This window comes from Prionailurus bengalensis, chromosome B1 (genome assembly GCF_016509475.1).
Source record: "Prionailurus bengalensis isolate Pbe53 chromosome B1, Fcat_Pben_1.1_paternal_pri, whole genome shotgun sequence".
NCBI lineage: Eukaryota > Metazoa > Chordata > Mammalia > Carnivora > Felidae > Prionailurus > Prionailurus bengalensis.
The window spans coordinates 111472477-111496188 of record NC_057344.1 but is presented as its reverse complement, the minus strand read 5'-3'; the positions used below and the strand labels follow the sequence as shown (position 1 = coordinate 111496188).

At 36.1% G+C, this 23712-nt stretch overlaps 1 protein-coding gene across 1 annotated transcript in view; it reads right to left on the bottom strand.

The window, feature by feature from the left end:
• ZGRF1 (zinc finger GRF-type containing 1) overlaps positions 1–23712 on the bottom strand; it is a 93172-nt gene that overhangs the window by 13618 nt on the left and 55842 nt on the right. The window contains 8 exon segments of the mRNA XM_043570225.1: positions 2083–2210; positions 5827–5974; positions 6414–6491; positions 7744–7903; positions 9697–9956; positions 12191–12305; positions 13841–13984; positions 22516–22655. Coding sequence (XP_043426160.1) covers positions 2083–2210; positions 5827–5974; positions 6414–6491; positions 7744–7903; positions 9697–9956; positions 12191–12305; positions 13841–13984; positions 22516–22655 — 1173 coding nt within the window.

Sequence of the window (23712 nt, the reverse complement as noted above, 5' to 3'; positions counted from 1 at the left end):
AGGCTTTGAACTTACTCAGTAAAAAACCCCTTACAATTTTTTCCTACATAAAACGTACTAAATGCCCCCTTGCCTCTGCGTGGAATTAGCATTTTGCACAACACGTTTTGAGAAACAGTGATTTTAAATTCTATAAACTTAGAGGCTTTCATAGAAAACATTTGGCTTAAACTCTTGCTTTAGAGATGAAATAAATTAGGTTCCTGGGGCTAAATGTCTTTTTAAATCTAGGTAGGATATCGTGGGAAAATGTCCAATTTTTTATAGAAAAACTTGTATCTAAATCTCAACTCCATTATATTCCATGGACACAACAAGTTATTTAACTTCTCTAAGCTTCAGCACTCTTACCAGTAACCTGGATGTGCTACTACTTTGCATAACTGTTATCAGGACTTCGTGCAGTATATAATGTGTTTAAGTATACAGCAGGTGCTTCACATAACAGGAAATATTTCTTGTTACTCATACTAGCATTGTTGCTTCTATTGTTAAATAGATTAACCCTATTACTCCTCTCTCCTCTGTGCAGGACCTTCCTGTTCCTCCATTCCCGGCTCCTGAGTGGGGTGACCAACTCATCTTGGTTTGCTTAGGACTGTCCCAGTTTAACCTAAAATTCCCATGATGCGGGACCTCCCAAGTCCTGGGAAAATCATGACAGTAGGTACTCGTTCCCTCATTAACTGGGGATAGAACAAGGATTAGAACTCAGGCCTACTGAGTCCAAGTCTAGCACTCTTTCCACTGCCTTCAGGATCCTTCAGTTAGAGATGCTTTAAAAGCACAATGTTTCAATTAACTGATGCAACTTAGAAGATTTTATAGTCTTCTAAATTTTATTGGACAAAGTTTCATTTTCAACTTATTTTTCTGTACTTAGTTTATATCCTTTCATAATATAAATTTTATCTTCAGAACTTAAACACTGGAACTTTATCAAAGTAAGCAACTGAAGAACATTCTTCAGTAGACTTAGGTTCTCAAAATAGGACTAAAGAAGAACCTCTAATCTAGGTGAGAAACCTGCAAGGTCCTAGTAAAATTCTAGCACTAGTGTTATCAAGGCTTTAAAAATTATGTGATCTATCATCAGGGAAATGTAAATCAAAACTACAAGGAGATATCACCTCACACCTGTTAGAATGGCTAAAATCAACAACCAAAGAAAACAACAGGTGTTGGCGAGGATGTGGAGAAAAAGGAACCCTTGTGCACTATTGGTGGGAATGCAAACTGGTACAGCCACCATGGAAAACACTGTAGGGGTTCCTCAAAAAGTTAAAAATAGAACTACCCTATGATCTAGCAATTGCACTACTAGGTATTTACCCAAAGGATACAAAAATACTAATTCAAAGGGATACATGCACTCTTATGTTTACAGCAGCATTATTTACCATAGCAAAGATATAATAGCAGCCCAAGTGTCCATCCACTGATGAATGGATAAAGAAGTGGTGTATACATACAATGAATATCATTCAGCCATAAAAAAAGAATGAAATCTGGCCATTTGCAATGACACAGATGGAGTGAGAGAGTATAATGCTAAGTGAAACCAACCAACCAAAAAAAGACAAATACCATCTCATTTCACTCATATGTGGAATTTAAAAATAAACAAGAAAGGGAAAAAAATAAGAGAGAGGTAAACCAAGAAACAAACTCTTAACTATTGAGAACAAACAGATGGTTGCAAGAGGGGAGGTGGGTGGGGAGAATGGGGTGAAATAGAGGATGGGGATTAAGGAGGGCACTTGTGATGAACACAGGATGATGTACAGAACTGATGAATCACTATATTGTATACCTGAAACTAATATAACATTGTATATTAACTCCCTGGAATTAAAACGAAAACTTTAAAAAGAATTATGTGATCCAAATGTCTCAACTGTGATCTAACAAAATTTTGACACATTAACCCCTCTCAAGTTCCCCTCTGCATTCTTTTAAAAAGTCACTTTAGTACCTAAACTGTTAAAAATTTTCAAAAAGTTTGGTAAGAGTTTGAAGTGCAAAATCATTTGAAATATTATGATATCTGAGTGTGTTTTGGAAAGGAATTTTTTAGGTTACCTTGCAATGGGAAGGAGAGAGGCCGGTTCAGTTATTTGACTACACTCATCCAGCACAACTACAGGAAATTTAAGATCATTCATGCATGGGAATGGGCAGGCTGCACAGGTAACTCCAACTACCCGCACCTTTATTACAATAAGAATATTATTAATTAACAAACTTAAAAAAAAAAGACAATGTATTTACCAAAGAACTTGTAGGCTAAAATCAGAAACGAGCTGTCCTAATTTAATTACTGGCAATCAGAAATCATAGGTCACTTTATTTCCACATTTTTGTCATTCCCACAGAGTGAATGGAAATCACAGCATAGAGGCTACTTAAGCCACAAGCCCCTTAATAAGAACAGATAAAAGACACATTTTGATATTCACAAGGGAGGTATTACAGTGTCAGGATTTAAAACGTTAAGGATGACATGCATATTTTATCCTTCTAGATGAAGCTAAATAAACACCACATGTGTTATCATCAACACAGGCCAAAGTGCTCCACGAAGAGCACCGAACACACTAATGAACTGCACTCTAGGATTTTAACTTACTTAAGAAAGTAAAGATGGCTACTTCTAAACAACAGTAAATTAGTGTCCTTGTGGCCTGTAAGTATATTTGAATCTTATAAGAGAATACCATTATTCTCAAGGCAAAAAGCCTGATGTAAAAAAAACAAAAACAAACAAAAAAAACTCATATTTAATCTCTGCAACTAAATATAAACAAGAGGAAAATGACTGAATTTTCTAATTACATGTGGCCATTGTACTAGTGGTCTAATAGCTACACACACACACACACACACACACACGCACACAAACACACATGTGTGTATAGATACACATACACACAAGCATATATACATTTTTTTTCCTCTCTTAACAATCTGAAGTATAATTCTACTTCTTGGTAGCAAGGGCAGTCCACACAAACTGACCAAAATTTTGTCAACAAATGTGATTGACAAAAATATGCTTTACAAATTAAACACTGCCTCCATAGGCCCTGTGAAACAAGAAATATTATAAACTCCTTATTTTCTTTAATAATAGATAACATTTATCACATACAATAACCCTTCGTCAGTTAGGTTTTCCTCTTGTTAAAAACAAAACCAAAAATCCCAAGGCCCCATTTATATTAGAAACTCCACAGTTTTTAAATATTCAGCTCTTGCGAAAGGATCCAGCAGGGGACACCACACTGTAGCACTATACATTCTCATGGTACCACTCTCAAATGGCATTCCTCATTTAATTTCTGGGAACTGTATCTGATAAGACAACCTTAGAATGAGAACCCTGAAGTTGTGACCCAGGAAGCAGTTTTTTTAGTTAAATAAATATCTAATACAAAAACCTAAATAACTAAGTTTTCTTTAAAATATCACATCATTATTGAGGAGGGCACTCGTTGGGATGAGCACTGGGGGTTGTATGTCAGCGATGAACCATGGGAATCTACCCCAAAAACCAAGAGCACACTTCACATGCTGTATGTTAGCCAATTTGACAATAAATTATATTGAAAAATAAAATAAAATACTGTATTATTTATATATTTTAATTTGTCCTTGTATTGCTGAGGTTCTAACCACAGAAGAGATTTTTATTATTGATCTAGGAAATAGTTAACCACGAAGCATTTTTTAAAATTAATTTTATTGTAAAGACATGCCACTTTAGAAATGTATTAGCTCTGACCTTGGAAATTTGCTAAATAAACTTTAAGAAAAATGTTTCCTTTAAAAGAGTTCTCATTTGTGAACAGATATTACCAGTGAGCAACAGATTATGCTATCTGGGCTTTCGCTCAGAAAATTATCAAAGAAGTCGTTAACAATTATTCTTACATGTCAATATTATGTTGAATAAGTGACTAAAATGGTAAATAATTTACATAAGTGACTAATTTGCATTGATTGAACACAGTCAAACTAAGCCCTTCTGGATTAAGTAGAGAAGGAAGTAGAGTTGAGGAGAAGGAAGTAGAGTTTGACTCTATAATTCAAAATACTTGAAAGCTCATCTGAAGCCTTCTGAGGACTTCTGTAAGCAAAACTTGTTGCAGATTGGTTATCATTTCCAATTCCCCCCCTCCCTCCTTGTGAGAGTATTACACATCCGCACCCTTTGCCATGTGGCTTTGCAGCGCTTCCCACCAGAGAAGTAGGTGGAGTGTATTTCCCTGTCCCACTACTGCTGGGCTTGGCCATCTGACCTGTTAAAGCAAATGGAGTATTAGCAGACATAATATGAAGAAACGCTTTAAATGTATTTGTGTGATCCTGCCCACCTTCTTGTGCTTCTGCCATCCGTCAGGAGAAGGCCATCATGCCATAGGCAACTGTTCTCAGAACGAGAGACCTGAACCACAGCCTCAAGCTGGGCCGTGCCAAATGACCTCTACAGTCATGAGTCTGTTGTCTTAAAGTACTGAGATTTTGTTTGTTAAGCAGCATTTTTTGGAAAGAGCTAAGCAATACCAGGACCCAAGCATGTTGATTTTTCCAAATTTCTTTTTATATAATTTTTTTAAGTTTATTTATTTTGAGAAGGGGTGGGGGAGGGAGAAGGAGAGAAAGAGAATCCCAAGCAGGCTCCAACACTGTCAGTGCAGAGACCGATGCGGGGTTTGAATTCATGAACCGTGAGATCATGACCTGAGCTGAAACCAAGAGTCAGCCGCTCAACTGACTGAGCCGCCCAGGTGCCCCGATTTTTCCAAATCTCTTGCAGAAAGTGACCAATGTCCACATGGTCCAAAAAGCCAACAACCCCCTTTTCCTCCATTCCTTTCTTTTCTGCATGCTCTCCTTTCATTGGTGGGAGCTACTCATTGGCTTCTTTCTCATCAGCTGCCAGCTGAAGGAAGATGCTCTGGATGAGAAGTTGATAAAAGGGATGATGCTACCTGTTACAGGTTAGGATCCTATGTGTCCAGTCTTGGCTTCCAATACCTAGAAGCAAGTATTTGAGACTCCTAGATTCTCAGATACAGACAGACCCTGAAAGGCTTGGCTTTCTAGGGAAAGCATTAAAGACAAATTTCACTTGATATTTTGCCCAGGTCAGACCTTCTCCTCTCCAATTTCACCTAGAAAAAAACCAAGTTTCACTTAACTTGCCAAGAAAACTATCTTCTGTTTCCTCTTTAAGGGGAGGTTTTTCTCAATAATAAATAATTATTATAAATAATATACTTATATATAACTTATATAAAAATTATAAAATAATGCATTAATAATAAAAACCTTTTCTCTTTCCTCTTTAAGCTTATAAAAAGATATACAAATAGGGGCACCTGGGTGGCTCAGTTGGCTGAGTCTGACTCTTGATTTCGGCTCAGGTCATGATCTTACAGTTTCATACGTTCAAATCTTGCATTGGGCTCGGTGCTGACAGTGCGGGGCCTGTTTGGGATCCTCTCTCTCCCCATCTCTCTCTGCCCCTCCCCCACATGTCCTCTTTCTGTCTCAAAATTATAAATAAATAATGAATAAATATTTTAAATACACACACGCAAATACAGAAAAGGAGAAAAGATAACTCAGTCATGGTAAGCTGGATCTGTTCACAAATTTGAAGAGTGTTTTCCGATAGGATAAAACACACACCAGATGGACATACACACACCTTATTTGAATCTAAACTATCACAGTCATTTGTTTTATTTAAAGGAAATATTCTCCGTCAACAAGAAAAAGAAATCTGAATAGTACATATAAATGAAGAAACAAACTTACCTGCTTCAGCAGGGTTTTATTGGTCCCCAATTTATGCTGCTCAATACTTTTTCTGACATAGATCTTTTCCAGAGGAGTCAAGTCTTCTTTCATTAGTGCGTTCAGTTCCTTTAGTTGCTCATTTTCATTTTCTGAGCTAGCATGCAAACTAAAAAAAGTATTACATAAAACAATATCCCTCTTTGTCCCATTTTCACATTATAAAAATATAAAATACAGATTTTCTAAGTTAACCAGAAAAAAAAAGATAAATCTTTCTCCACTCTTCTTCAAAAACCAAATTTAAGGTAAGAGTTACATAAAATTATTATACTTCTTGGGGCGCCTGGGTGGCTCAGTCAGTTGAGCAACAGACTCTGGGTTTTGGCTCAGGTCATAATTTCAAAGTGTTGGGATCAAGTCCCAGTGCTGGGCTCCACACTGAGTGTGGAGTCTGCTTGGGATTTTCTTTATCCCAATCTCTCTCTGCCCCTCCCCCGCTTGTGTGTACGTGGGTGCACTCTCTCTCAAAAATAAATAAATAAACTTAAAAAAAAAAATTGTACTTCTCTGAGCACTCTGTGACTTCTGGAATTCAGTGTTCTCACCTATAAGGTAAAATTGGTTTGGCAATCTTCCTAACACTCCCAACTCTGACGAACTTTTCAAATCCAAGACTGAGAAGCCTTTAAAGAAAACAAGGTAAAATAGATTCCGAATATTTAGAAGAATATAAAGCAAAGTTTCATATAATATTTATGTTACTAAAATTAATTTTGTGTAATAGTGTATCTTATAGTTATAGAAGTCAATCTGAAATGTCCAAACTCAGAGTAAATGCAATGTAGCTAAAAGTCTTTTTTATATAAGGCGTTTTATAGAGAATTTTTAAATTCAACTGAGGGTTCATTAAATGTTTATAAAATATTGATGTTAGTATTTATCACATATAAAATTGTCTCCAACAACATAATAATATGGAAAACAATAGCTACCATATACTTAGCATCAGGATTTATTAGGAATAAATACTTTATCTTTACATACATTATCTCATTTAATATTCATTACAGCTCTGCACGACAGTATCTCATCTTAGAGATGAGGACTCCAAAAAAAAAGTGAGGTATTTTGCTGAGGCCACATAGCTAAAAAGTGGAGTCAGCCATGATTCAACCTAGGCAAGTCTGTCTACCTCTAAAGGCTATGATCATTTGTATATATACATCACTCCTTTTCTGAAGGACAATTTTGCAAAATATATTAGGGAGCTTAAAAATGTTTGTATCTTGGGGCGCCTGGATGGTTCAGTCAGTTGAGCCTCTGACTCTTGATTTTGTCTCAGGTTATGATCTCACAGCTTACAGGTTCAAGCCCCATGTCAGTCTCTGCACTGCCAGGGTGGAGCCTGCTTGGGATTCTCTCTCTCTACTTCTCTCTCTCTCTCTCAAAACAAATACATAAACTTATAATAAACAAACAAACTTAAAAAAAATTTTTTTTAATGTTTATATCTTGGGGCACCTGGCTGGCTCAGTTGGTAAGAATGCAACTCTTTATCTCGGGGTTGAGAGTTTAAGCTAACATTGGGCACGCTGGCCACAGAGCTTACTTAATAACAAAAAAAGGTTGATATCTTTTATTCTAGACCCGGGACTGTTTCCTAAGGAAAGAATCAGAAATGGAGATAAAGATTTGTATTTAAGGATTTTGTCACAATATTATTTATAATGGCAAAAATATGGAAAAAATTAACGGATCAAAAATTGGTTAATTAGGGGCACGTGGCTGGCTCAAGTGGAGGAGTGTGCAACTCTAGATCTCAGAGTCATGAGTTTGAGCCCCATGTTGGTTGTAGAGATTACTTAAATAAATAAAACTTGTAAAAAAAATAAATAAATAAAATATTAGACACTTAAATACACTAGTCATACCTACCCAAGAAGTACTCTGTCCACAGCTACATTAGTGGAAGAAGAAATGAGAAGTTTCCATGGTCTTGCATTTCCAACTGTAGGAACTTCACTCTTTTCAAATAGCTGTACAAAAAACAAAATCACCACTGCCAGCAAATAACTCTTTCCTGCTCCAAAAACACCTAATTATTTTGAAGGAAGGGGAAATAGAATAAAGGCAATGTCATAAATAAATTTTTGAAAGTATAAGAAATATTTCATCCATCTGCTTCCCTCTCCCTTTCATTTAATTAATTTAGTCAAAAGACATTCACTGAGTGACTACTATGTGCTTTGCACAAGGGATAAATAGATAACCAAAGGCCTCCACATTTAATGAATCTACGCAGGAAAACAAAGTGAAGGAACAATGATAAAATAATATGATAAGCAACACTGTTATTGTATCAAAGAAAGAACATTCCTCTCTGCTTTGGTAGAGATGGGAATGCTTCCTAAAAATAAGAAGTAGCATAACTAAGTCTTCCAGCATAATATATCCAGACTGCTTAAAGAAAGGGTCATTCCAGGCAAAGGCATGACAAAGTATGCAGATGTTAACTATTTCTATACAGCCTATAGCAAAATAGGTAAGAGACAAGGCCGACAAAGTAGGCAAGAGGATAAATCACAAGAATTCTGCTTGGTGTGGCTAAAAAGTTTAAAGTTTGTCTTGCAGACCAGGGAAAGTCACTGAAGGATTTGAAGCAATAGAATTGACTTAGGCAGACTGTATTTTGTAAAAACTACTTGAGTGAAAATATTAAGAAGGAAAAAACTAAAGGTGGAGCAATTAGAAAGGGGTGTGAGGTAACCATAACAATAATACATGCTGACTTTCCTCAGTGCCTCCCATGTGTCAGACACTGTTCTACGCCCTTTACCAGCATTCACTCATATGGTCCTCCAACCCTAAGAGAAAGATGCTGTTATCAACTTATGTTACAGAGTAGGAAATTAAAGCTGAGATAAGTAACCTGCTAAGGTCATGCAGCTAATACACGAGAGCGCCAGGATGTGAATCCAGGATTCCAGCTCTAGAGCCTACCTTTTCACCACCAGGCTATATAGGAGGTACAGTGAAGGCTTGGATGGAGGGGACCCAAGTAACCTGGAGAGGAGAAAACTTATAGGAAAGAAAGGTAGAAACCAGAAGTGAAACATCTCAGTGACTAATCTGATGGGGGGAGATAAACAGAGAGGAGGAGGAAGATTAAGAGAGTCACTTCATCTAAGGAGAAAGAATAATCAAGGATGAGTCCCAGGTATCTAGCTTGGTCAACAGGGTGAATGTGATATAAATCCTCAAAATAGCACAAAATAGCTTTGGAGTGGATGTTTGAGGAAATGAGCTAAAAAGGTGACAGAATCCAGATAGAATTATTAGCTCTGAAGAGGGGGAAGTAAAGCTCCTTTACTGGGACAGAACCAAAAAAGGTAAAAATAGGTTCAAACTTAGGTAAAATGGGGGAGAGCAGGATATTGAGAGGAATTTCTGTTATAAACTCCATTTCCTGTTTTAAAGGCAGAATCAATTTTAGAGGGAGTAGGGCAAGGGCCAGGAGAGATTAAAGGTTTGGAATAGCTGCTGGGGGAGGATGAAAGTGTGAGCTCACTAGGAATTAATAAAAGGCTTTGTTGCTCGGGCTTGAAGTTCACTCTGATAGTGCAACACGTAGATATCTAGATCAAGTCTGGATACTGTGAATAATGAGTATATAATGCTACTCATTCATTAGATACGCTGCCTATTCTCCCTTTCAGGATGGTCAGTTCTGCTCTCATCTAATTGTTTACTAAAGTAGGTTCAGACCCAAAATAATCTATGTAGAGTCATTCTAGAATCTTCTGTGATTAGGAAATTACAAGCAGACAGAGTTACAAAAGTGCATATAACAGTATATTTATTAGAACTGCTTTCTTTCTTGCTTCTTACCATGTATGATCGTGATAGGGAGGGTATGTGTTTGCAGTTCCTTCACTTCAGCATTTTCGTGCGATGCCATCATTTGAGCTATCTGAATTAAGGCTGTAGCTTGATCCTCATTTAACTTGTGTGCCTGAATTAATTGACTAGCTAACTGCAATGTTGCTTCTAGGCTGAGAAGTTCAAATTTTGTATTGATACTTGAGAAGGCTGGTGGGATAAATTTTCTCTTACTGACTCTCTTGTTGCTAACTACAGTTGACGAAGACCTAGTAAAAAGGCAGCAAAAAAAAAAAATCAAAGGAAAATGAGGGGTTTTTGAAATAGTGAGTAAACCTATTAATAACCTTCATTTCATAAGCATCATAGAGAACATTTTTTAAGGGCACAAATGGATATATATACCCCATTTTGAAGGAGGGTAGAGGAGAAGAAAACTAATGTTTTAATGCTATTTTGAATACCAACTATGTGCCAGCACTATGCTAAGCATTTTACATATTATTTGATGTGATCTTAAAAATAACACTAAGAAGTAGTTAATTAGCCCAAATAAGATACAGAAATATTAAATTTTTTTCCCAAAAAGCACACAGATAATAAGTGGTGTACTGACTTTAAAGCCCATGTTCTATTATACAAGGCTGTCTTAGGTAATTAATACAGCCTCTATTTCAGGTAAAACTATAATAAATAAATTGGTTTTATTTCTATTTTTATAAAGGATCAATTCATTTCAAAGATTAAATAACAAAGATAGATAATAACATAATAGGATCATAAGGATTTTTATTTTTTACCTAGAACTTCATTATACTGAAAGGAAACACCACAAGACAGATAACATTCCAAATTAGAAACTAGACTTTTTCTACCGTTTTAGTGAATTTAATAGAATATCACTTCCAATATTTTAAAAGGGGGTATTTTAAAACTTGAGAAATTAAGTTTATGTCAAGAATAAAGCGAGTACAGGGCGCTTGGGTGGCTCAGTCGGTTAAATGTCCAACCCTTGATTTCGGCTCAGGACATGATCTCACAGTTCATGAGATCCAGCCCCCCACAGGGCTCTGCGCTGACAGCATGGAGTCTGCTTGGGATTCTCTCTCTCTCTCTGTTTCTGCCCCTCCCTTGCTCGTGCATGCACGCTCCCTCTCCCTCAAAATAAACATAAAAAAAATAGTATCAATGTACATACTGAATTCAACCTATAAAAAGGATTCTTTTTTATTTTAGTTTAGTTTATCTTTTTAATTTACATCCAAGTTAGTGAGCATATAGTAAAATAATGATTTCAGGAGTAGAATCCAGTGATTCATTATCTACATATAACACCCAGTGCTCATCCCAACAAGTGCCCTCTTCAATGCCTCTTGCCCATTTAGTCTATCCCCTGACCCAACACCCTGCCAGCAACCCTCAGCTTGTTCTTTGTATTTAAAAGAAAAAATTTTTTTAATGTTTATTCACTTTCGGGAGACAGAGGATGAGCGGCGGAGGGGCAGTTAGAGAGGGAGACACAGAATCCCAACCAGGCTCCAGGCTCTGAGCTGTCAGCACAGAACCTGACACGGGACTTGAACTTTCGAGCTGTGATATCATGACCTGAGATGAAGTTGGACGCTTAACCAACTGAGCCACCCAGGTGCCCCTGTTCTCTGTATTTAAGAGTCTCTTATGTTTTGCCCCCTTCCCTGTTTTTATATTATTTTTGCTTCCCTTCCCTTATGTTCATCTGTTTTGGATCTTAAATTCCACTTTTGAGTGAAGTCATACAGTATTTGTCTTTCTCTAATTTCACTTAGCATAATACACTCTAGTTCCACCCACGCTGCAAATGACAAGACTCCATTCTTTTTCATTGCCAAGTAATACTCCATTGTGTGTGTGTGTGTGTGTGTGTGTGTGTGTGTGTGTGTGTGTATGTGTGTGTATATATATATATATATATATATATATATATATATATGTATATACATATATATATACCACATTTTCTTTATCCATTCATCAGTTGATGGACATTTGGGCTCTTTCCATATTTTGGCTACTGTCAATACAGCTGCTATAAACACTGGGGTGCATGTGCCCCTTTGAAACAGCACTCCTGTATCCTATGGATAAACACCTTGTAGGGCAATTGCTGGGTCATAGAGTAGTTCTAATTTTAATTTTTTGTGGAACCTCCATACTGTTTTCTAAAGTGGCTGCACCAGTTTGCATTCCCACTAAAAGAATTCTTTTACATGTTAAATAATTTGTGGCATAAAAACAGAAATGAATAAAAAATCAACACTCAGAATGTCCCTAAAATATCATTCCTTGAAGAAGGCAAAAATTTACACTAACATCCTTTTAACTACTGACAGACAGTAACCTCATGGTCTCTGAAAGATAATTAAAATATTTTTGGCAAAAATGTATGTAATGTACTTTGAACGCATTTTCATATTCACAGTCACCATTTTTGAACACCAATGACCGCTGGTAAATAATGACTTACATTGTTAACAGGTACGGTGTTAGAGGTAGAGTAGCTGGGTTAAAGTAGTCCTGAATGTTTTTCAAAGTGGTCAGCTCTGTGCTAGCATTACAAACCAACAATGCATGGACCACTACTGTAGAGAGAACGCAGAAACTGAACATTTAATGAAAATAAAATGGATGATAAAGGAACTATTTAAAACATTCAATACAAATCAGAGCTCAGCTACTGCATTAATCACATGACATAAAATAAACCCTTATATATATGGGGAGGTACTTCTACCCATTAAACTACTATACGATCTACTTATTCATACTTTTTCCACGGGTATCCATAAATTGCATAACTTAAATCAAACTCGGATTTCTATATATCACCTAATGAGCAATAACTACTGTTCTGAGTTAGTGCATGGTGACCCTCCTTGACAGTTCCAACTAATCAGCATACCACCTTGTGCTGTATAGTATTTGTGTAACTTTGGAACATTTTCTTTCATTCTTCAACTATTTTATAGAAATATATGGAAAGCAGAAAGTTAGAATGCTGATATTGCTGGGGAAACAATGGTAGCAAATATTAAAATACACATATGGGGCGCCTGGTGGCCCAGTCAGTTAAGCATCTGACTTTGGCTCAGGTCATGATCTCACAGCTTGTGGGTTCAAGCCCCACATCAGGTTCTGTGCTGACAGCTCAGAGCCTGGAGTCTGCTTCAGATTCTGTCTCCCTCTCTCTCTCTGCCCCTCCCCCACTCGCACGCATGCACGTGCGCATGCTCTCTCTCTTTCTCTCAAAAAAATAAAATAAAATAAAATAAATACACATATGAAAGTGACTAAGTAACAAATGTTTACTTAATTAGGCAGGCTCTTACTGGACTCAAGCTAGTTGACTAGATTTATTTCGTTCTTGAAGAAAATATTCAAAAGTTAGAAATGTATATGAAGTACTTAAATGAATCATTAAATGTTGTCTTTAATTAGTTATAGACCAAATTCGACCATCAGGAATTATTTTGGAGATCAAGATGTATAGAGATATCTACAGATTCTTAGAACTGAACAGGGATTCAGCCTACTAAAATTTCCTTTATTAAAATAGTAATAAGACTGGTAGCCTAGTAGCTTATTGAAAATTTCTCAAGACAGATGATAAAATACCCTCAAAATAAAAATCATACCCTCCTCTTCAGTTGCCTACAAAATCTCTTGCAAAATCTATAAGACCTTCTCAATATAAAATAAACGATTTATTTACTAAATGTACCCTACTACAATAATAAACCAAAAGAATTCAAAAACCAAGAGAATCAAAACTTGCTGTAAGAAATTATTTGAGAAAATACTTATTTATATGTTTAATGTTTATATTTTTAAAAATCAGGTATATTCTGTGTAAAGATCAACTTTAACAAATTAAGTGAGGATTCAAAATTTTATTATATTGTTATCCCTCTGAGACTTGAACTACAGAAATATTTATATATTCGACTTTTATACACATTTTTCAGGAACACATTATACACAATAATAGGAAGTAGAGGTGGATGCTTTTTGTTGGCTTTAATCAAATAACCCCAAAGTTAGCATCCTTGCTCACAATACATCTTATGTCTATCATTCTTCTTTTAATATAAATTAATATAAGCATGGCAATACTTACTGTTAGTGGGCCAGTTAGAGGGGAAATAACCTTGCAAAGGTAGTAGCTCCACCTCATTGGTAGATGATGGTCCAAAGAAAGCACTACATGCAATAAAAGTATCCAATTCAAAGTCTAGGGTTTTTGAAACCACCCAAAGATCATCTGAGAAGACAAACAATTTTTAAAGAACTTAGAACTATGCTCAATTTAAAATTACTCTGGACTTCTTACATGTTTAGTCCTATATTATTTCTCAAAAAAACAAAATTGAAGGGCACCTGGGTGGTGGTCAGTTAAGCATCTGACTCTTGATCTTGGCTCAGTTCGTGAGATTGAGCCCCAGGTTCATGAGAATGTGCCCCATGACGGGCTCTGCGCTGACAGCTCAGAGCCTGCTTGGGATTCCCTTCCTCCCTCTCTATCTGCCCCTCCCCTGCTCACGCTCTTGCTCTCTCTCTCTCTCTCTCAAAATAAATAAGCATTTAAAAAAAAAATTTTTTTTTCAACGTTTATTTATTTTTGGGACAGAGAGAGACAGAGCATGAACGGGGGAGGGGCAGAGAGAGAGGGAGACACAGAATCAGAAACAGGCTCCAGGCTCTGAGCCATCAGCCCAGAGCCCGACGCGGGGCTCGAACTCACGGACCGCGAGATCGTGACCTGGCTGAAGTCGGACGTAAATAAGCATTTTTAAAAAGACAACTTTATAACTGTATTAGACTTTCCCAAGGTAGAACATTAGTCTGAAAAGAGGCTCTGCCATATAATGGTTTTCATACTCAAATAAAGTTGACAATCTGTGGATAGAATACAAGTTCTCTTAATGGATTGTCCTCAACTGATGCTGTAGATTAATTAATGTTCTTCTTTCTTTCTGTATAACATGCCATCTCCATGGCATATTGAGCACTCATAGCTAGTAGGCTATTTTCCACAATACCTGTACACCATTTCTACCACCAGTTGAGTTTACACTTACAAAGAGTCAACTGTATTTGTTCTAAAACGTATTTATACAGGGGCGCCTGGGTGGCTCAGTCGGTTAAGTGTCCGACTTCAGCTCAGGTCACGATCTCACTGTCCGGTCTGTGAGTTCGAGCCCCGCGTCGGGCTCTGGGCTGATGGCTCAGAGCCCGGAGCCTGCTTCCGATTCTGTGTCTCCCTCTCTCTCTGACCCTCCCCCGTTCATGCTCTGTCTCTCTCTGTCTCAAAAATAAATAAACTTAAAAAAAAATTAAAAAAAAACTTATTTACACAGTTGGATTAGTTATAATTATATATTACATATAATTATTTGAGTATGAAGAAAAATAACTGTTTTACAAAAACTAAAGTAATAATTTAGAAAGAATTCATTACAATTTGGTTTAAGAAAACCACAAAACACAAAAACACTGCTGTTGACTCAAGCATAGGTGAAGTAAGTATAAAAGATTAGAAAAGAAATTGAAAACATTTAAATCATTCCTTACTTAGATCGCTTCACAAGTTCTTGCTCCATGTTTAAGAATTCAGAATGGCAAATCTCTGAGTGCTTTATTTGTGGGTATAGTTTATACAAGATAAAAAAGATCTCCAACCAAAAACCCCACATTCCAAGCAAAAACCTTGATTCTTCATCAAAAGATCATTAAATTATCTCATATATTTTAAGTTAAAATGTTTAATGTTCATATGCATTATTTATTATAATCCCTGACCTTAACCAACTAAGAAAATTAACTGACAAACCACAAGTCTCAACTGCATCAGAAAAGATAGTGTACTGGGGCTACATTCCCATCTTGGAAAGTCCAATGCATACCAGCATGTTTAAGATTCTGAAAAATCTTAGATTAAGGTTATTTGTTTAACATAGCACTCTCCAAATTTATTTAGCCACAGAACCACCTGCCCCTTTTTTTTACACTGAATTTTATCATACCCCATAAAACTACTGTTTTAGAAAATATGTTTAGGAAACTATTTTTTTAAAAGTTCATATATATTTTATATCTAATTTTTAAAAAACTACTTGCCAACTTATGTAATATATATTTAAACAATTTTCCCTGGGCACCAGGGTAAGATGAATGGATCAGAATCTATTGGCAGATCATGTATCTATGGGAATTTTTTTTTTTTTTTTAATAAAACGCAATAGCCTAGGGGCAGCCTGGCTAGCTCAGTTGATGGAGCATGCGACTCTTAATTTCAGAGTTGTAAACCTGAGCCCAAGTTGGGTGCTGAAATTACTTTAAAAAAATAAAATCTTCCAAAAATAAAAATAAAAAACAACCCCCACACAATAACCTATATTATATTCTGGGTCAATAGATATTTTAAATGTCAAGTAGGTATTATTATTATCACCATTTTATTGAGGAAGGAAGACTGGCCCAAAGAAGTTAAATTGTCCATAGACACAAGGCCAGTAAATAGCAGATCTGGGACTGAACCCAACTCCCTGACCTCATTGGAGCTGACCAGACTGTGGTGAGCCTTCACTCATATGCATTGTCCAGAAAGAACAGCTGATACCACGAGGGGAAAATTAGTTCACGGGCCAAAATAATGAGACATTTAAGGAGACAAAGACTTCAAAAGAAAAACATACTGGATTACAGAGTCCTACAGAAAAAGAAATACCAGAACAGATGGACCAGTCATTTAAATTTAGCCTGGTAAAGAGATTTTTTTACAAGAAGGAAGAGAAGACAGTTGCAATGCAAAATAAGAACCAGAAAATAATGAAAGGTAATGAACAAAAATATCAGGTTGAAAAAATATGGTAGTTGAAATAAAGCTATAATTGATATGTTAAATCATAGAATGGATACATTTGAGGAATAACTAAGCAATTTAGAAGACCATATTAAGGATATTTCCTAGAAGGAAGAGATGACAAAAGCCTAGACAATATAAAAGAAATGTTGAGTCAGAGGTGCTACATTGGAATAATAAAAGTCTTAGAGAAATAAAAGTAAAATGAAGATTATTCGAAGATAAAGGAGATCAATTTCCCAGAATTAAAAAAAAAAAAGATAAAGGACTTTAGTATTTTTTTTAAAAAAACACCTTATGGAGGTATGAATGACATACAAAAAGCTGTACCTATTTAATGCATATACTGGATGAGTTTGGAAATAGACACTTAATAGATTTAAAAGGCTCACAGTGTGCCCAAGAGGAGAAAAAGGAAAAACCACATTTAGACACATTACAAGGAAATATAAGATTATAATAGTCAGAAAGAAAATTCTAAAGCTTCCAGTCAGAAAGAGCGAATAACATACAAAGGAATAAGAATTGGAATGCCAACAGATTTTTCAACAGCAAGAAGATAACCAAGTATATTAATATTTTCTTAAAACATATAAAATTGCTGCTTCTGGGGGTCAAAAGTATTAAGTGAAAAGAACTTATAACCTACAATTTTATGTGCAGCCAAACTATCATTCAAATATGAATGTATAACAAAAACATTCTCAAGCATTCAAGGCTTAGAAGGTTTACCATACAACGACCTACATTCAAAACAGTTTTTGATGAAATACATTAATAAGAGAGAAAAATTTAGAAGACGCTAAAAGAGATACATAAACAAATGTAATTAAATTACCCTGGACAAGTCTGAGTCATCTTTTAAAAAGTACTTACATTCAAAGAAGATAGAAAAGAAATCCATACTAACCTAAAATTTATAGGTTTAGATTAGTGTTATTCAAAGTAGCCTGTCTTAAATAGTTCTGTTATAGGTCTGCAACATAAAGTCTGTGCTAGAATGCAATTTAACAAATCCACATAACGCTTCCTTCATTCAGAAAGTCTTGCTACAAACAAAACAAAGCAAAACCCAACTAAACTAGTTTGCTTATTGACATGGGTAGTTTATAACACCCTGGAGCAGCTCCTCACCTCTCTTTGGAAACCAGTAACAGTGTTTGGACTAAAACCAGTCTGCAGACCATCCTTTGAGTGGCACCATTGTAGAAAATATCAATAAGATGTAGGGAAGGGGAGAGTGAAAGAAAAGGTCAAGAGGAAGAAACAAGCTCTTAAAAAAAAACAAAACAGGAAGAAACAAGAGGTGTGTTTTGTAAGTTCTTATCTTATTGGAGGGTAAGCTTTTATTTTTAAAAAAAAATTTTTTTTTCAACGTTTATTTATTTTTGGGACAGAGAGAGACAGAGCATGAACGGGGAGGGGCAGAGGGAGAGGGAGACACAGAATCAGAAACAGGCTCCAGGCTCTGAGCCATCAGCCCAGAGCCCGACGCGGGGCTCGAACTCACGGACCGCAAGATCATGACCTGGCTGAAGTCGGACGCTTAACCGACTGCGCCACCCAGGCGCCCCAGGAGGGTAAGCTTTTAAATATCAACTTAAAAAAAAAGCAAGAAATGATTTAAAAGAGCATAGATAAAATGGGATAAAAAGAAATAATTTAAAATTGTAGAAACACTAAAGGGCACATGCGCCCCCATGTTTATATCAGCACTATCAACAATAGCCAAAGTATGGAAAGAGCCCAAGTGTCCATCAATGGATGAGTGGATAAAGAAGATGTGGGGTGTGTGTGTGTGTGTGTGTGTGTGTGTGTGTGTATATACCAATATATATGTGTGTGTGTACACACACACACACACACCAGTATGGAGGTTCCTCAAAAAATTAAAAATAGAACTACCCTACAACCCAACAATGGCACTACTAGGTATTTATCCAAGGAATACAGGTGTGCTGTTTCGAAGGGGCACATGCACCCCAGAGATTATAGCAGCACTATAAACAATAACCAAAGTATGGAAAGAGCACAAATGTCCATCGATGGATGAATGGAGTATTACTCAGCAACCAAAAAGAATGAAATCTTGTCATGTGCAACTACGTGGATGGAACTGGAGGGTATTATGCTAAGTGAAAGTAGTCAGTCAGAGCAAGACAAATATATGACTTCACTCATATGAGAACTTTAAGACACAGAACAGATGAACACAAGGGAAGGGAAGCAAAAATAATATAAAAACAGGGAGACAGACAAAACATAAGAGACTCTTAAATATGGAGAACAAACAGAGGGTTGCTGGAGGAGTTGTGGGAGAGGGGATGGGCTAAATGGGTAAGGGGCATTAAGGAATCTACTCCTGAAATCATTGTTGCACCACATGCTAACTTAGATATAAATTTAAAATATAATAATGATAAAAATTAAAATAAATAAAAATTTTAAAAAATTAAATTGGAGAAACATACCCAAGCATATTATTATTATTATAATAAATTTAAATACTGGACTTATTCCATTTACAAGTAAAAATTTTAAAAATTCAGACATCTGCTATTTATAAGGGACAATGTAGGAACACACAAAGGTGGAACAAGAATGTTAGAAGACTTATCAAACAAATACTAATCGAAATAAATCTCACATAGTTATATTAAAAACTAGATTATAAGAAAAAAGTATTATTACAGATGAAGAGAGTCTCTATACAATAATAAAAGTTTCAGTTTACCAAGAGGATAATAGCAATTTAAAATATAAACCTCAATATATTCAAATATTAAAATAACCTCAATGTATAAGATCCAAAAAGTAGTAAAATAGGAGGGAGAAAGTATACCATAGATGGAGCTACAGTAATTTAGACAGTATGGAATGGACACGAGGATATACAAATTGAACACTAGTATAAAATAGGGAGTCCAGAAACAGATCAACATTATTTTGAACTTGGCTATAACCGAGATAGCATTTCAATTTAGAGAGGAAAAGCAGGACTAATTAATAAAAAATGATTACTATGCTAGCAAAACTGTTAATTAAAGAGACAAAAAATGAAATTGGATCCCTATCTCATACCATGTACAAAAAAAAATAAAAACTCCAAATGGATTGAAGATTTTCGCATGTAGTATGTCATTAAGAAAACCTTAATAAACTTTAAAGAAGTAAAAAAAAAAAAGTCAAAAAGAAAACTTTAAAAAAAATTAGTGGAAAATAAAGGTGAATAATTTTAGACCTCAGTATAGGGAAAGATGTTAAAAATGAGACACAGAGGGGTGCTTGGGTGGCTCAGTTGGTTAAGCGTCCAACTTCAGCTCAGTTCTTGATCTCACAGTTTGGTTTGTGAGTTTGAGCCCTGCAGGGCTCTGTGCTGACAGAGTCAGCTGGCTCTGGCTGGCTCAGTCAGAAGAGTACATGACTCTTGATATCAGGGCCATAAGTTCAAGCCCCACAGTGGGTGTAAAGATTACCTAAATAAATGAAACTTAAACAAACAAACAAACAAACAAACAAATAAATAAATAAAAATAAAGTAAAGTGAAAAGACAGGATACAAACTGTGAGTGGACAGTCACAATATACATGATCAACAAAAAATTAGCACGAAAAATACAGAAGAACTATAAATAAGATTACAAATAATAAAATGGGTAAGAAACAACAATACAGGGACACCTGGGTGGCTCAGTCGGTTAAGCGTCCGACTTCAGCTCAGGTCACGATCTCAGGGTCCGTGAGTTCGAGCCCCGCGTCAGCCCAGGCTCTGGGCTGATGGCTCAGAGCCTGGAGCCTGCTTCCGATTCTGTGTCTCCCTCTCTCTCTGCCCCTCCCCTGTTCATGCTCTGTCTCTCTCTGTCCCAAAAATAAATAAACGTTAAAAAAAAAAAAAAAGAAACAATACATAAGCAAAAAACACATGAAGAGCTGTTCAACACCATTGGTGAGCAGAGAAATGCAAACTAAAACCACAGTGAGATCCTTTTACACCCATTTGATCAGGCTGATGCAAGACAGTAGAAGATAAGCTGATGTAACCACTTTAGAAATGACTTTGGCAGTACCACCTGAAGGTGTGGGCATTTTCATTCTTAAAATTATATCCAAAAGAAGCTACTGAACATCTACAAGACAGTACAAGAATATATGTAGCATACTGCTCACAATGGCAAAACTTAGAAACCAAAATCACCATCAGTGGAAGAGTGAATGAATAAACTGTGGCACATTCACAAAATAAATTGATATAGCAGTCAAAGCAAGTAATCTACACTCTAGATTTCAGATCAACATCAATAAAATGTCTATATTGCAACGATATGTCTGTCACTAAGTGAAAAAGATAAATAAACTCCAAAAGATTACAGATTTATATCACTTTAATAATGTTTAAAAAAAAAATTTAAACTACAACTGACTCCTGAACAATATGGAGGTTAGAGGTGCTAACTTCCCACAGTCAAAAATCTACATATAACTTTTGACTCCCTAAAGACTTATCTACTAATAATAGCCTACTGACCAGAACTTTACAGATGGCATAAACAGTCAATTAACAAACACTTTGTATGTTATATGAGTTATCTATTGTATTCTTACAATAAAGAAACAAAAAAGAAAATTGTACTAAGAAAGTCATAAGAGAAATTATAGTTACAATACTGTACTGTATATATTTTAAAGACCGATGTACAAGTGGATCTGCACAGTTCAAACCTATTTTGCTCAATGGTTAACTGTACGCTCTTGAGGAATTCATTTCTATCAACTTACAAACAAAGAGGAGCAAGATGCTGATGAACACAGGGATGAAATGATAATTACCTTAGGTTAGGAGACAGCCAGATTGAGTTAGTGGGGTCACTTTATATTAAATGTAGGTAGCTAGAAAGGTACTTGATTTTGCCTCAGTTTGTAGATTCACAGATAATTACATTTAAAGTAACTAAATAATCAAAGCACTCTAGGTGAGGACCAATGATATGAGTAGGTCATGAAACCAAAGATAATGATGAACCCAATTTAGTGCATCTAAGCTCCTTAGAAAAAAAAATTCTTTTAAGGATTTTATTTCCAATTCTCTAAAACTGGTGGTCTAGTCCTGTCAAATTGTGCAGACAATGACAGAAGTGTCAATAAAGTCATTACATTTTCAGTTTATTTTTTTAAAGTTTATTTCTTTATTTTGAGACAAAGAGTGAAAAAAAGAAGAGAGAGAGAGAGAGAGAGAGAGACTGTGAGCGGGGGAGTGGCATAAAGAGAGGGAGAGAAAGAATCCCAAGCTAGAACCCGACACAGGGCTTGAACCCACAAACTGTGAGATCATGACCTGAGCCAAAACCACGTGTCAGATGCTTAACTGACTGAGCCACTCAGGTGCCCACATTTTCAGTTTATTTTTGATATTAGGTCAGAGTACAGCTGAATCAATATACTTATTTATATAGTGGTAAGAAGCTAGTATAATTTTTCTAAACAAAATTAAATAGATTTTGTTAGCCTTTAATAAAATTTTTAGGGACTAAAACTAAAATTTTAGGGACACTTGGGTAGCTCAGTCAGTTAAGCGTTTGACTTCAGCTCAGGTCATGATCTCGCATTCCGTGAGTTTGAGGCCTGCATCGGGCTCTGTGCTCTGTGTGTCTCCTTCTCTCTCTGCCCCTCCCCCCTCACGCTCTGTCTCTTTCACCCTCAAAAATGAATAAATATTTTTTTATTTAAAAAATAACAATAATAAACTAAAATTTTAAAATACGCTTTTTGGAAATGGTCTAATTTATTACATAATAACTCCTATAATAACTCAGAATATATGCTACTATTAAACAGTACTTTATAAACCTTCTTTAATGTAAAGAATTTGCAGAGCTGTATGTAACTGAGATACAAGGGTAGACTCTGTCACCACCATGACCAGGTCAACTTACTTTTACTATAAGTTGAAGAACTTTCCTTCCGACTCAGCTTAAGATAAAGTTTGCTTTTAGGTTCACTATAAAATTCAGGATTTACAGTTGTAAACTTCTTTAGTTTGCCATACTGTTTTCTTTGAAAGTCAAATCCTTTTCTGAAAAATGAGCAAAAACAAAAATGAATTTAAATATTAAGATACAAATTTTTACTGAGATATAGTTGTCAATAACAATTGAAACAATTGTATTAGGTGTACAATATAATGGTTCGAGATATGTGTGTGTGTGTGTGTGTGTGTGTGTGTGTATTTATGGTAAAATGATCACCAAAATAAGTCTAGGTAACATCTATCACCACACAGAGTTACAAACTGCCTTCCTTGTGATGAGCACTTTTAAGATCTACTCTCTTAGCAACTTTTACATATACAATGCAGTATTATTAACAACAGTTACCATGCAATACATTACAACGCCAGGACTTTATAAGTTTGAAAGTACATTTTTTTTTTTCATCTTTAAAATATAGCATTAAAAGGAGGGAACCAGAGTGAGTGTAGTTTATATACTTTCATCCATGGACAAAAAATAAAAAAGTAGGAAGAAAATAGCAACCCTCACAGAATCATTAGTTTTATTTTTTTTTAATGTTTTATTTATTTTTTGAGAGAGAGGAGCACAAGTGAGGGAGGGGCAGAAAGAAGGGACATAGGATCCGAAGCTGGCTCCACACCGGCAGGCTGACAGCAGCAAGCCCGATGTGGGGCTCAAACTCATAAACTACAAGATCATGACATGAGCTGAAGTCAGATGCTCAACTGACTGAGCCACCCAGGCACCCTGAATTATCATTAGTTTTAAGATGAGTAAGCCAGGGGTGCCTGGGTGGCTCAGTCGGTTAAGTGTCCAACTTTGGCTCAGGTTATGATCTCATGGTTTGTGAGTTCAAGCCCCGCGTTGGGCTCTGTGCTGACAGCTCCGAGCCTAGAGCCTGCTTCGGATTCTGTGTCTTGCTCTCTCTCTGCCCCTCTCCCGCTCACGTTCTGTGTCTCAAAAATAAATAAAACATTTAAAAAATTAAGGGGCGCCTGGGTGGCTCAGTCGGTTGAGCGCCGACTTCGGCTCAGGTCACGATCTCGCGGTCCGTGAGTTCAAGCCCCGCGTCGGGCTCTCTGCTGACAGCTCAGAGCCTGGAGCCTGTTTCAGATTCTG